General features: G+C 36.6%; 1 protein-coding gene across 2 annotated transcripts in view; it reads left to right on the top strand.

The window, feature by feature from the left end:
• LOC118749315 (equilibrative nucleoside transporter 1) overlaps window positions 1–15,986 on the top strand; it is a 501,843-nt gene that overhangs the window by 229,584 nt on the left and 256,273 nt on the right. For both annotated transcript variants that reach the window (XM_036484115.1, XM_036484120.1), the window contains exons 2-5: window positions 10,386–10,495; window positions 10,555–10,697; window positions 10,753–10,898; window positions 10,962–11,194. In XM_036484115.1, coding sequence (XP_036340008.1) covers window positions 10,394–10,495; window positions 10,555–10,697; window positions 10,753–10,898; window positions 10,962–11,194 — 624 coding nt within the window. In that variant the 5' untranslated portion in view covers window positions 10,386–10,393. The remainder of the gene's footprint in view (window positions 1–10,385; window positions 10,496–10,554; window positions 10,698–10,752; window positions 10,899–10,961; window positions 11,195–15,986) is intronic.

Genomic DNA, 15,986 nt, shown 5'->3' with positions numbered 1-15,986 from the left:
CAGGACAGATTCAATAGGAGCACTCCACAAAGTGGTGTTCTGCTGCTGCTCTGGATTGCGGTTGTAAACGACCTTCTAGTGGAACTGGAAAAAGTGGGCTGTCGGGTGATCGCCTGTGTAGATGATGTGGAACTTTTGGTTAAGGGACGATTTATATACACCGTTTTTGATCTGGCTCAAGGTTATCTGAACAAGGTGGGCGAAAAACGGCGGCTGTCGTAGAAACCTAACATTGAGGAAGGGTAGGAAAGGTGTCGATTGCCTTGTACTGCTAAAGGGGAGCTATCAGTAAAAGGTGGGGATTTAGCCTATATTGTTTCAAGGAGCCCTTGTCTGGTGGAACTCACTAGAAAAGGCAACACTTTTAAAACAGGAATTAGCGGAGCATTAGGAACCACACCTGCACTGGCGCTTAACAAACGTATGTTGAACATGGCGCCGCCGGATATTGCAGACAGAATTGTCGCAGCGCGAACTGCTATTAGGCTAAGGAAAACCGGGATCTTTTGTGAAATAAAAAAGGAAAAGAAGACGTTTCTCTGCACACGTTACCTCTCAAGGGCTAGTGATGGGGGTTGTGATATGCCATTGTGCGATTGGTATTCAAGCGGTGAGACTAGGAATTTCGGCTGATCTTTATGTATCAGCTGTCAAGAGGAATATGAAGTGGAATCATCTCCACACTTTCTTTTAGACTGTCCAACCTTCGCGAGGCTAATATGGAAGAATTTTGGCTCGCGCTTCTGAACAAACACTGAGCTTCAGCCGCATTCGAAATTTTGTAATCGGATCGCGGCGTTTACTTAACCCAACCTAACCTGTACTTCTGTGAGCTATGAAATAGTTGGTCACATTAATTATACATCAAGTACCAGCGACACAAGTCAGTGTAGAACACGTGTTCTCAGTACTAAGCTTATTCTTAGCGATTTGTGATTTGTCGGAGCAGAACTTGGCAGCTATATTAATTGTTAAATTGAATTCCGAATTATTCCTGTAAAGAGGTGAATAACTTAAAGCTTAAATTAAAGAAAATCAATTAATTTACAGAAGATAGAAAACTGCAATTGAAAGGATGTGTATTTTTTATTAAAACATATTGTATTGTGAATATGTAAATTGCTATTTTGATCGAAACAATAAAAGTCAGATTTAACTTTTATAATTGACCAAAAATATAAAAGTCAAGTTTTAACTTTTTTATTTGACCGAAAAAATAAAAGTCAATTTTTAACTTTTATTTTTGACCGAAAAAATAAAAGTCAAGTTTTAACTTTTACTTTTGACTGAAAACATAACAGTCAAAAAATAACGGTTAATTGCTGACTTTTTTGAAAAAGGTAAAAAAAATAAATCATATAGGATTAGCATTCCTTGGCTAACAAGCATCACATTGCTATATACAAATGTTAAAAAGACCAATTCTTTCCGACTGACTTTTTGAATTGAAATTTTAATGTTCGGCTTCGTCTTCGGTATTTGGCCGAATATTGAATAGAACCAAAATTCCTGCTTCGGTCGGACACTAAACAATATCATCGTGACGCGCAAACCGCGCTCTAAAATCCTTTTCAACTGGGAAAAACAAAAAAGTCCCTTGTTTTGTTAATGTTTTCTATGTTAAAAGACGTGATCTTTCGATTGAGATGACTAAAAACAATATTTTAGTTGATATTTAATCATTGTGAAAAATTACAAATTGGAAAATTTTGGATTTTTTTCATCCGCTCATCGCGCCTGGGTCATTTGACGTGAATCTCCCCATGTGCCCATGCCACAGGAATATTCAATACAAATTCAGTTGAAAGCCTTTCATTCGTTTTTAAATCAAGTTTTAACAAAGCAAATATCTACATTTTTATATCAATACATACATCTAACGTATGCGGAATGAAATGCGGACAATTTCTAAGCAGATTTTAAAAAATTCTGGTAAACACAGCAGCCAAACTAAGTATACCAAACTCAATGTCACGAAAAGTAACGTGCTTTTTAATTATTTCCCTAAGAGAATTTAAAAAACGTTATTTACAATAGAAATGCCGGCTTTAAAGAATCGGAAAACGGTAGAAGGAAAACTCACGAGTGCGAACAAATATGTTTCACATAGCAGCGAAATGAGACCGTAACAAGAATCATAAATTGCTTGATCTCTCTTCAAAATCACAGCGTATAATGACAATAAAGTAAGCTAAAAAACATTAGAGACTATGTAAGAGCCAGGAATATAGTGAAATATGTGCAACCCCTCTTTACCTACGATTTTTTAAACTTTAAAAAGGCAAATTGAAAGCGGCTATGAGCGCTTTCCCAAAATTTGTTTGCACCATATTCATTTCAGTTTTATATAACGGATTAGGGAAATCTTTTTCATTGGGGACCCATAAAAGGACACCTAGATATAGCTCTGAACTAATTATCGTCTAATTGGATAAACAAATAATAACTCAAATTGGTACAATAAAGTTGCAAAATAAGATTTTTTAAAAAGCCCCCCCCGCACTATGCGTGAAAACTTAAACAGGCCAATCGTTAAGGTCATGAGCAGTATCGCCGCGAACAATTTTTAGTGGTAGCCAAATTCCTTTAAAAAAGGGCTAAAAAGAGCTAGAAGAAAGTAGCTGTGGCTAAAAATGGTAGCTAAATTTTTTTTAGTTACATATACTAAGTATACACGCAAACATTTTCAATAAGTAGTGGTATAGAAAAACAATGAAGGGTGAATTCCAAAACGTCAAAATACAAAGCATCAGTGTCTTTTATTTCTAAACAGCACTTGGAGAAAAGGTCTAATTTGCGCAACCTAGTTGAAAACTAGCATCTAACCTTGGTTGCGCGCATTTGGAATTACAATCTACTGAGGTTTAGAAATAAAAGATACTGATGCTTTGTATTTTGACGTTTTGGAATGCAGCCGAACCTGGAAAAAAAGCTAATATTTTATCCAACCAAAAACCTTCAACCATCAAGAGATTGTACCATCAGGCTCGAAGCATATAACTTACCAGCATGCTGGTACAATATTTATTTCTTTACAAATGAGGTCCAGGAAAGATCGAAATGATTAGAGCCGAAATTTCATAATTTTTCTACCATTTTGTTAACCACTGGTTTTTTTTTAGTTCACAGCTGCAATATCGTGAACTTAATCTTCCACAAACACGGCTTTGACTCATTTATTGCCAGAAATTTCCACCAAAGTACTTTTTACTTAGAAAAATGAGCCAATTTCACCACTCACGACACTAGCATGCTGGTACAATCATACAATTTTCAAATAGTTTTTGAAGTCGCACCAGCAGCTGGTACAATCACACCACAAGAACATACACGGTCAATCGGCTTGATGGGCCATTTAACAAATTAAAAGGGCCCATACATGATACCAGCATACTGGCGCCATCAAGTGTTGGTGGCAGCCGATTGACAGTGTATGACCTTGTGGTGTGATTGTACCAGCTGCTGGCGCGACACCAAAAACGATTTGATATTTTTATGATTGTACCAGCAGGCTCAAGAATGATAGGATACAAAAGGTTCTGATAGTTGCTCTTACTTAACTGGCGCCTTCTAAATTCAATGGCGTCCTCAGTTCTGCCGGATCGGCTCAATTTTTCGAGATAGCGGTACTTGAAACTTTGCATAAATTTGAACTATTTTAGTTTTGAAGATATTTTACTAACATTTTGCACATAACCGTTTTTTAATATTACCTTAACTATGCCATAAAATCATCGAAAATCGAAATCGGTTGGTTTGCGTTATAACTGATCCAATTTATTAATTAATTAATCCCAACGGTGTTTATCCTCCATTCGCGCCCAACCGACATGAGGGGCGCAGTCCGCATGACGTACGGAACCTTTTTTTGTTTTTTTTTTTCTTTTTTTTTGGTCCCGAGTCGTGGAAACAGGAGTTTGTTAAGTGTCGCGATCTAAAACTATTCAGCTACAGAATCAAATTCATCAGCTCGTTGGATATGCTAAAGATAGTATTTTAATTATTAAGAGTGGAAATTATAGTTTTCTTTATAGAAGAAATCGAGTCCGATATCTCAAACGTGCTGGAATCAGAGTTAAAATCTTGACATAAACCACGGAATGATTTGTTTAGTTCAAAATTAGGTTTGCATGGCTTCAAAAATAGAGGTCGAAAGTGTCTTGACACTCGAGAGGTAACATTAAAATTTACCTAACTCAGAAGGGCCGGGCTGTTAATCAAGCCTGTCATTAATTTTACAATAAATATTATACCTAGCATTTCTCTACGAATTGCGAGTGTAGGCAAATTTATAAGATTTAGACGACTAGTGTAAGGGGGGAGATTGTAGTCTGAATCCCAGTTAAAATCGCGCAATGCAAAAAGCAAGAATTGTTTTTGAATTGATTCAATCCTAACTGAATGAACTTGGTACCGGGGATTCCAAACAATAGATCTGTATTCTAGTATAAGTGTAACTAAAGTGGTAAAAAGAGCTTTTGTAACATAAGGATCTTTGAACTCTTTTGACCATCGCTTTACAATTGCAAAAACGCCTTTGGCTTTATTGACTGTAATATTAATATGAAGGTTGAAATTGAGTTTGGAATCCATTGTGATAACAAGATCGATGAAATTGGATACATGCTGCAGATTATAATTTGAAATTGAATAAACAGCTGGTTGAACTGCCCTTCGAGAGAAACACATAACTTTACATTTTTTAAGGTTAAGTGGCATATAATTTGCACTACACCAACTAACTACGTTGCTTAGATCCGCTTGTAACAAAGACCTTTCTTCGATAGAGGAGAATGTTTTAAAAAGTTTCACATCATTTTAGAATATTTTATTATCGAAGAAGTATCATTAATGAATATCAGGAACAGAATCGGACCAACGTGGCTTTCCTGAGGAACTCCTGAAGAGACTTTAATGATGTTGGAAGAACAATTTTTAAAAATAACTCTTTGTGTTCTATAATAGAGGTAAGAAGAGATCCATTGAAGAAGACTTGGCTGAAAGCCGATTAGGTCGAGTTTACGGATGAGTAACGAGTGACATGCTTTGTCAAAAGCTTTACTGAAATCGGTGTATATTACGTCGGTTTGAGCATTTTCTCTAAAACCGTTTGAGACATAAGTTGTGAACTCCAATAAATTTGTGATAATAGATTTTTCTTTAGAAAACCCGTGCTCCAAGCTGATGAAAAAAACGCCATGTTTTAGTGATAAGTTGAATAGAGTTGTTAAAGGCTCACAGATATTCTCAGCGCAGTTTTTAAGAAAACAGGTCGGAATATAATCAGGTCCAGGCCTAAATGATGCTTTTAAGATTTTTAAATAGTGTAAAACTTCATCGGAAGAAATTACTGGAATAAAAGCTGAGTTAATCGTACCAAGTTCATACGGATAGTGTCCACTCGTAGAGGAGTCTACCGAATAATTGGACCTAAAGAACTGAGCAAACATGTTGGCAATCAGTTGGCTGTCGCTAGACACAGTATTGCGATAGTGCATAGCGGACAGAAATTCATATGCCTTACGCTTTGAATTTACGAAACCATAAAATGATTTAGGATTGTTAATTAAATTCTTTTTAATTTTACATAAATATGACTTTAAACATTTCTTATTTAATGCAAAGCAGATATGCCTCAAAACCGAGTGCTTTATGTAATCACTGTGTAAGCCCGTTCTTTTATACAGTTTAAAAGAATGCGACTTTTTATTTCTAAGTTTTTTAAGCTCTTTAGTGAAGCATAATTGTGTTGGTTCTTCATGAACAATATTACTTTTTGGTACATACTTTTGAAACAAATTGAAAACGGTATCATTAAAGTGTTCAACACTACGCTCGACGTCATCTTTATATATTGCCCAAAATAACTTTGAAAGTTCTTTGTTAATGTTTCTGAAATTAGCTTTCGCAAAAACATATCTAGTACTTGAACTATACAACTTATTATTATGTATTGCATTTATGATTTCGTAGCTTAACACAAGAGCGGGAGGGTATGCATCCTCTGGCAAAACTAGGGGACCACACCGATTAATAGAGGACTTGGGAACATCATCAACGTAACCGAGATCCAAGACCTTTCCAAACTTATTTGGACCAATATTTATTTATTTTAGGCTAAGTTCAGCCATTTCCTCCAGAAATACATTGTAACTATCTCTAGATAAAACTGGTACAAAATCGGTGTCAATTATGTTCCATGAAATGTGTGGCAGATTAAAATCACCCAAAATAATCATAGAGTCGGAAGGCGTAAGCATTGCATTTACGGACTCAAGTAAAGAGACCAGCTGTGTATATACTGATACAAAGAGTTAACTCACCAGCCTGTACACGTACACAGTTAAATTCGGTATATTCAATGACGGGAACACTAACCGCAAAAAGAACACCACCGCCGATTCTGCCCTCGCGGTCGCTCCTGTATATTTGATATTCATTTGGAAGAATTTCGGAATTAAAAATATGAGGTTTGAGCCATGTTTCGGTCAAGGAAATAATATTATAATTGTAGTCAAAACCTTATAAATATAATAATAATAATAATAGATTGGCGCTTACAATCTGTGGCGTGGGCCTTGATGTTGTCACACAAAGCGGAAGGACCTACAGTTTTACGCCGACTCCGAACGGCGAGTGTATTTTTATGAGAAGCTGTTTTTCATCGCAGAAATACACTAGGAGATTTGCCATTGCCTGCCGAGGGACGACCGCTCTTAAGAAAAAACCTTTTCCTATATTTTTTGCGATGTTGCTTTGACCAGGGCTTGAACCCAGGCGTTGCAGAGGGAAAGCGTGCACTGCTTACCACTACACCACAGCGGCCGACCTTATAAATATAAGTCAGTTAATTTGGTATTCAAACCTCTAACGGTTTGGTAGTAAATACTTAAATTAGAATTGCGAGTTAGTTTTTTGAATCAGAATTAAGATTCGAAATTTTAGCTACGTTGTTATTACTTTTATTAGGTTTATACTCAAACTCGCGCTCATACGCCCCGGTCGGCCAAAATGAATTATTTAGTAGTGAATCAAAATCTTCGGCAGCTACATCAATTTTAAAAGATGAAATATCCGATCGTATTTATAATTACATTTACAAATAAATACTTCTTTAGTTTTAATCTTAGTCGATATGTAGGACTTTATATCATCCGAAGAATTGTCTTTAGCAAATCTAGAAACAAAGATTGATCTTCTCGGAAGAATTACAACCAACATTTTGGTAGTGGCTTCAGATATATGGAATTCCGAGTTATTCGGAGGATCAATGTTAGATATGGATGGTAACGCTGTTAGATCAACAGTTTGATTGTCGTTATTATTCTTAGAGGTAGACCTAGTGGATATGGCTTTAGATAGCGGAGGCTCCAATGCCTGAGGGCATGGAGAAGAAAGATTGATTAGATCTAAGGGCTGAGATGGAGGATTTTTCTGTGTAGATTCAGTGACTATCTTTTTAGGTGGACTAATAACACGCTTACGCTTATTTTCTCGACTTTCCTCGGAGTTTGGAGGGTTGTCAAGGCATGTGAAAGACGTAAACATTTTTTCATAATGCTTACATTTTTCAACAAGCGCCGACAGATAATCCCGAACTACGAATAAATCGACTTCCGTTGATCGGCACTTTTGACAATTAATAGCGTCTAACACCCTACCGCTCAAACCAGCACATTTTATATGGCCAATCTCATCGCAAAGCCAGCATGACACATAGGCGTCACTCTTAACGTGACGATTGGCGTAAACACGACATATTTGAAATTATATCTATGGATATGTTTGTAGGTTTATATATAATATTTGAAGCAAAAAGGCAAACAAAAGCGATGTAGCAAAAGAAAACAATCAGCTGACTTGAATTCTATGTAGGGAACAGTTTTAAATACACTGTATTTTTGACACTTAATAAACACAAAGCAAACAGCTGTGGCAAGGATGAAATAGCAGAAATGACAAACAGAGCAAAATAAATGTGCACAAACAAACACAATTGTAATTATGGATAAGCAGAATCAATTCACAACAACAATATAATTATATAAAAGAAAAGACTCGACACACACAATTAATAATGTTATAGTAAATTGATCAAATTCACTAGAAATTTTGCTATTTTACTTCGCTTTAAATTGTGCACCAAACGTTTCTTGATACTTTTCACTTTACTCAATGTTAAAACTCTTGCAAAATAAGATATTAAATGAGAGCACAAACAAACACAACCTCACAGCTTTGAAGTTTGCTTAAACAGGTAAAAATTTATCTTTTCGCAAAAGTTACAACTTGCACAGCGTAATTTTAACACAAATTACACAGGCCGACAAAATAAGACCGAACTCCTTACCCAGAAACGAGACTATACTTTCCCGAAGGTTTTCGGTGCGCTGAATTCAAATCTGGCCACAGAATTGCTCTATCACATCAGGATTTTGAGATATTCTAACCTATAAGTGCAAAAAATGCCGTTTTTGCCCATTTTTGAAGTTGTGTATGCAAGCCAGAGTAATTTTTCTCAAAAAAAATACAAAAAAGGTGTTAAAGTACAAGTTCAATTTAAAAATTAATTTTTTTTTTACGTTTAATCGCATGGTTCCGGAGATTAACCCATATACTTATATAAACATAATGTACTTATGTATATGGGCAAATATAAAACACACGTACACTTCCAAAACAAAAGGTTAAATTTTTGATTTGTGGGCACACCTATGTTTTATACATGAATCGATATATATAGGTGTAATTCATTTTCATCAAAACAAAAAAAAAAACAGACCGACAAAATTTTTACCCAGAAACCAGACTATACTTTCCCGAATGTTTTCGGTGCGCTGAATTCAAATCTGGCCACAGAATTGCTCTATCACATCAGATTTTGAGATATTCTAACCTATAAATGCAAAAAATGCCGTTTTTGCCCATTTTAGAAGTTGTGTATGCAAGCCAGAGTAATTTTTCTCAAAAAAATACAAAAGCCGGAACCATGCGATTAAACGCCAAAAAAAAATTAAATTTTTAAATTGAACGCACACTAATAAATTATACATCAAACTGTTTGAAATCCATTGAGGAAATATTAGATTCTTGTGTGATTCATTTTTCCAAATGCTTAAAGAGTTATAAGTAAAAAACGATAATTTATGAAAACTCAATGTTACTGATTTTTCAAGAAAGCGCAATTTTTGTCCGATTTCAAAAATTTTCAAGGCAGTATTTTAGAAGGTTAGACGCAATGTGTATATTAAATTTGGTACAGATTGGTGAAGTGGTTTTCGAGAAACAAACATTGACATAAATGGGCGGGCCAAATCCAGTTTCAGAAAAAATTTAGGAAAAACTAATTTTCGCTTAAGATCCATTGAAAATATAATTTTGCAGTAAATATTTAAAAATTCGTTAACCCCATTGCCCAATGATCTGAAAATCCTTTCATACACACATACAAATTCGTGGCTGTATTTTAGGCAAAAATTATTTTATGTTATTTTCAACGAATTTTGTGAAGAACGTTATCTAACGATCACGCTTAATGCCAACCTGTTATGTTTTAGTCTGTCAGTGTGCCATCAAAAAAGGGAAATTTTGAAGCCATTCACCCAAAGACGTATTCAGACAATATTTGTTATATTTCCAATATTTTCAAAGGCACGCAGCTGTAAAAGGTCTTATTTTTATCTTTAACTAATATGTATGCAAACATATAAAAACAATTTAGCAATTGCTGAAAGTTTAAAATGGAAAAGAACTTGAAATATTACATTTTTGATAATTACGAGTGACAGATTTTAAATTGTTTCAGTTTATTTCCAATCGGAAGTACATATTTTTCTCAACGCCTAATGCATTTTCCAATATTACATTTACTATTTGCCATTAGTTTTGAAAGTCTCCGTTTTGCGCTGAAAAAGTTATACTCAAAAAACCTCCAAAAGGTAGCCAAAATTGTAATTTTAATTATTTTGATCGCTTATAAAAATTAAAACGACATTATTACAATAAAAAAATAAATAAGTTACAAGAACTCGTCAAATAACATAAAAAAAATAAATAAGTTACAAGAACTCATCAAATTTGTTTTCAAAATGCCCCAAGTTTTTTATAAAAAGTAAAATTACTTTAATAAAATTAGTTTAAAGGTGAGTGACACAAAGCATACGGCTCCGGATATTTGCCCATATACTTAGTAATTTCTACTTAAGCAACAAAGAGTAGTCTATTAGTTTTAGTTCCTATTGATTTATAAGTGATTATACATAGTTTAAGAAATTTTATCACATACTTATGCACATGTACTGTAATTCATAACCTCTGGTTGTTGTGCATGTATTTATTAATATTAAATAAATAAATAAACCGAACTAAAAATTGATTTTCCTTAGAAACTAAGATGGAACCACCAAAGGACAAATGGAATTTTGTTTTGCTAATATTTGTTGTGCATGGCATAGGTACTTTAATGCCGTGGAATATGTTCATAACTGCCAAAAGTGTAAGTAATGCCGTATGTAATGCAAAGAGTTTTTTCATATTACTTTATTATTTTTGCAGTATTTTGTGGACTATAAATTAGCTGATGGAATAAACTCTACTAGCTCTTCGACCTACGCTTCAAACTTTTTGCAATATCATAACTTCGCCGCACAAATTCCTAATGTAGTATTTAATTGGTTAAACATATTTTTTAATTTAGGGTAATGAAATTTCTAATAGATTTTTACAAAATCTTTAGTAATTTATATTTTGCAGAGGTGATTTAACGAAGCGAATTGTTTTCAGCATATTGCTAGAATTAGCTCTTTTTATATTAACCGTAATTTTCGCTATGATCGACTCATCCAATTGGCGTGGAGCCTTCTTTTGGACTACTATGATCACTGTTGTTCTTTTAAATAGTAAGTTTTCAAATAAAAATTTTTTTATATTAACTTCCACACATATTTGTTTTTATTTCCCAGTGGCCGGAGGAATTTATCAAAATACAATTTACGGAATGGTTGCTACACATCCGTTTAAATATACTGGAGCCGTAGTTTTGGGATCAAATATATGTGGACTGTTTGTGTCGATACTGAGCATAGCAATCACGTCTATATTTCCATCGAAACGGACTGCAGCGATTTATTATTTTATCACAGCTATGGTCGTTTTGCTTGCATGTTTTGACACGTTTTTTGCATTGCCGTTAAACGTAAGTTCATTCAGCTGACCCTCGATAGAAGTAGAAATATCCTCTCACAAATAACTATAATTTTTCGTTTAATCTAGTAAATGCTTCGCCTATGCCGTACCACTAATTCCTATTTCAACCCCATAGTTTCTAAGAATACCTAGTCATCAGAATAGTCATCCTAAACTTAAAAACAAATTCTGAAAATCGCACGTTATGATTTTTCCTGCTGGTTTTCTTCGTAAAAAAGGGAATCCTTCAGCCAGATTCCAACATTTGCTATCGCTAATTTTGATCGCCAAAAATCTCCAAAAGGATAGCAGACGCCACAATGCCAGATTTTGCTGATTACGCGTCGCTTGTGTTACTCTTCCATGTTGTATACTTTTAGGCCCTACCGCTTTTCATTTAGAGAATTCCACTGCCGATCTATAAAATAAATGTAGTTAGTTAACGCCGCGACGCTCCAAAAATGTGAAAAAGAAAATTGTTGAAAGTAAATTCTGAGTTTGACTAAACCCAAAAAAATTATTATCAATATGTTGTTTGAAAAAAAAAAACTTTTATGTGGTGTGTTGAAGATGGTGCTTAAAAGGCTAATCATAATTTGTATATCAAATGTGGTCGAGATCGATCAAGTAGTTTTTGGGACGCGCACATATCATATAAGTGGGCGGTGCCACGCACATTTTCCTAAACTTGTATGAAAAATAATTTTTTTTTGCTTAAGAGCCATTGTATATATAAATTTTTAGTAAATATTGATGAGCTCCTTATCCACACTGAAAATCTGAGCTTCCGGTACATACACACATATAAATTCAAGACCGTAAATTGCCTAACTTCGACAATATTAATAATATTAATGCGATTGCATTAGAAGAGATGCAAATTTATTTGAAAATAAATATTCTTTTAGGTAAATACTACATGTTTGGCAACTTTCATAGAAATTTTTGAAATCAGCGATGATCAAGTTGAAAAAATAAGAAAAATAGGATCTTATTAAATTTATCCGATGAAGACTTCCAACAGGCTAAGTCTTACAATATATTGTTGTACATTAGACAGCTGCAAGAATGTAGTGGTTAGCATTTATGAGACAGTCGTTTGTGCTCCACACGGTTTGCTCATTCAACCCTTAGCAAGCAAGATGAATGATTGAGTGTACAGAGAATAGTAAGTACTGCTTTCTTGGTTAAAAAAAAAAAGAGACACATGTTGTACAAAGAGATACAAGACAGTTGTACTGCCGCCAATGAGTGTACGAATATCTGACGAAACACAGTGAATATTCGAATGTCTGCTATTGTCGCAAAGCGAAATATTTGCCTTTTGGTAAACGGAAGCAAAAGAATTAGAAAAACTACCATGTAAATTGTATGTTTTACTATGTTTTTTTTTTTAATAATTCATTGAAAATAACCCATAATTAGATTTTTCCATAACTACTTAATAAATAAAATTCATTCGTACATTTATGTATTTCATTGTAAGTAAGAAAAGCAACATTTTTCAAGAACTAAAATTTATTTCTTCCTACATGCACACTTAGGTTAGGTTAGGTTAGGTTGAAGTGGCTGCTAGGCCCAGAGGGCGCCAGCACACTTAGGCCCGATCAGGGCCCATTGTGATACCACATGGATCCAAAAAAACCTCTACTCCTTAAACCAGTTCGTGGAGTCTGCGAACCTTAGAAACTGCCATATTCCAAACTTAGCAGTCGCGCTTAGATCGTCTAGAAGACCTATACCTATGAATTTCTGTCTTTTCCTGCATAGTGCTGGGCAATCGCAGAGTAAGTGCCTTATTCATTCAGGCTCTTCTTCGTCGTGGCAGCTTCTGCAGTAGTCGTGACTAACCCCGAGGCGTTCTGCGTACCTTCCTATCAGGATATGTCCTGTGAACAGACCAATGGCCAGTGACATATCGCCTTTATTGAGAGTGAGAATTTCCCTCGATCTCCGTACATCCCATTTTGGCCATGTAAGCTTCGTTGTATTACAGTTTTTAGTGCGCTCCCATCTGGAGGCCGCTTCTTCAAGGAATCTCTCCCTTAGTAAGAGCTTGCAGCAAGCGAGTGGCATACCCATCCTCTTCCAGGCTGGTGAAAGTGGAGAGGAAGTACCCGCCCTTGCAAGCTTGTCTTCCTTCTCATTTCCTGGTATGTCACTGTGCCCCGGTACCCATACCAGGTGCAAAGCGAACTGCTCCGCCATCACGTTAAGTGATTTGCGGCAGTTGGCAACTGTTTCCGAATTTATAGTGACAGAGTCAAGCGCCGTAAGGGCCGCCTGACTGTCTGAGTATATATATATTTCCGTAGTGGCGATAACAGCTAGTTTTAGGCTGTCAACGGCTTCTTGTATGGCTGCCAATTCGGCTTGAAAGACACTACAGTGGTCAGGTAGTCGGAACGATCTTTTTATTTCCAGTTTCTCCGAGTAGACGCCTCCTCTTATCCTATTTTCTAGTTTGGAGCCGTCCGTGTAGAATCTTATGGCACCTCTAGACCCCGGAACTCCTTCGAGCCATGATTCTCTGCTAGGTAGCGTTACGCTATAACCTTTAGTGAAAGTGAGCCTTGGTACACAGTAGTCCGTTGTACTCGGTAGTTGTCGGTTTCTCAGAATTGTAGTGTGACCACAACGAGTCGCTTTCCAGCTTTTAAGCCCCTGTAGTCTTAGGGCTGCAAACGCAGCGTATTGTCGTCCCATAATATCTGTGGGTATGATGTTAAGGATCGTATTCATTGCCATAGTAGGTGTTGTGCGGAGAGCACTACTAATGCAGATCAGGGCCGTTCTCTCCAATTTTTGTAATTTAGTACTGTTTACTTTCTTCTCCAGCACTGGCCACCATACCACTACCCCGTACAGAAGTATGGGCCTCACCACGACGGTGTATATCCAGTGCACTAGCTTCGGGGTTAAACCCCATTTTTGGCCGATTGCTCTCCTGCAGCTGTAAAGGGTAACCGTGGCTTTCCGAACCCGCTCTTCGGTGTTTTGAATCCAGCTTAATTTTTTATCCAGGACTATCCCCAGGTATTTAGCAGATTCGCTTAATTTTTGTGTGTTCTGTGCCAGCCTTGGTGTTATCAATGGGGGGATTTTGTACCTTCTTGTGAACAGTACACGTTCTGTCTTGCTTGGGTTTACCCCTAACCCGTTATTTTTGTCCACCTCTCGACTTCCTTCAGTTTTACCTGCATAAGGTCACATAGAGTCTGTGGAAATTTCCCACTTACTGTTTGTGCAAGATCATCCGCATACGCAATAACCTTACAGCCACCCCCCTCCATGCCACACAGCAGTGAGTTTACCGCTGCGACCCATAATAGAGGGGATAGGACTCCCCCTTGCGGGGTGCCCCTCTCTACGATCCTGGTCAACGATACCCCCGCCAGCTCCGCCCGAACCACCCTGCATCTCAGCATTTGGTTTACGAGCGCAACTAAGCGCGAGTCGATGCCCAGGCCCGTCAGTGCTGCCGTTAACGCGCCCGGCATGATGTTGTTAAAGGCGCCCTCTATATCCAGGAAGACTGCTAGCTTATATTCTTTGATGTCTAGTGATCTCTCTATATGCGACACTATTTCATGTAGCGCCGTTTCTGTAGATCTACCTTTCGTATAAGCATGTTGTGTGGTAGACAGTCCGTCACCAACCGACTCTCTGATACGTACCTCCACCAGTCTCTCCATAACCTTCAATTGAAATGACGACAAGGTGACGGGCCTGAAATCCTTTGGGTTGTTGTGAGACACCTTCCCTGCCTTGGGGATGAACACCACTCTTGATTCCCTCCACTTTCTAGGGATATGGTTAAGAGCTAATACTCCCTTAATTATAGCGTGTAGCCACGCTGAGCTTAGCTGAAGTGTTTGCTGCAGCTGTATGGGGGCAATGCCATCCGGACCTGGTAATTTATAGGGCTTAAATATCCCAATAGACCAGATCTCCAGTTAAATGTTGCTGTACCGGCATGCTATCCTCGGTCTCAGTCCAGGAGCCGTCAGGTCTTTGCAAGCATCCTGGAGCTTTCTGGGCAGCACCTGACAGTATCTTTCTGAGCACACTTAATGAAAACAAAAACAGACTTCAGATAGAAACATGTGTGCGTATGTACTAGGGATGTTAATTTTTTAGATTTTTGAGATCCCGGGATTTTCGGGATATTGTTCATACAATCCCGGGATCCCGGGATTAGTCCCGGAATTTAGATATTCATTATTTGCCAACAACGTAAAATGAAAAAATTGCATCAATATAGTTTGAGAATAATTAATAATAAATAAATGGGTTTGAAATCTTCTTTATTATTTAATTTGTAAAATATTTCATTAGAAACAAAACAAAAGACAGTGATTACATTTATACGCATTTCTGATAAAGTAACTTAAGGCATCGAAAAAAGCTTGGTGCAAAAAAAGCTTAAGTCAACATATGTATTGTGTGGCTGAAAGAAGTTCGAAGTTCATAATACTCGTGGCAGAAATAAAAGAAACGCCTTATTTCAACCAGTTTAGTCTATATTTCTTTTCTTTTTTAATATTTAATTTTTTTTATAAAAGCCTACCGCATTTTATATATAAATAACTGCAGTCATTTCTCTTCTGTGCTAACTGACGCCAATTAGAAATGTCAAGTGAAGCCAAGTCCTTCTCCACCTGGTCTTTCCATCGCAGAGGAGGCCTTCCTCTTCCCCTGTTACCAGCATCGCGGCGCGCGTTGAATATTTTCAGAGCAGGAGCCTTTCTGTCTATTCGAACGACATGGCCAAGCCAGCGGAGCCGCTGAATTTTAATTCG

Source organism: Rhagoletis pomonella, unplaced genomic scaffold, assembly GCF_013731165.1.
Source record: "Rhagoletis pomonella isolate Grant_MI unplaced genomic scaffold, Rhpom_1.0 Rhpom_scaffold_00001, whole genome shotgun sequence".
In the NCBI taxonomy this organism is placed as follows: Eukaryota; Metazoa; Arthropoda; class Insecta; order Diptera; family Tephritidae; genus Rhagoletis; species Rhagoletis pomonella.
The sequence above is the reverse complement of the archived record's forward strand: the minus strand, read 5'-3'. Positions and strand labels throughout refer to the sequence as shown.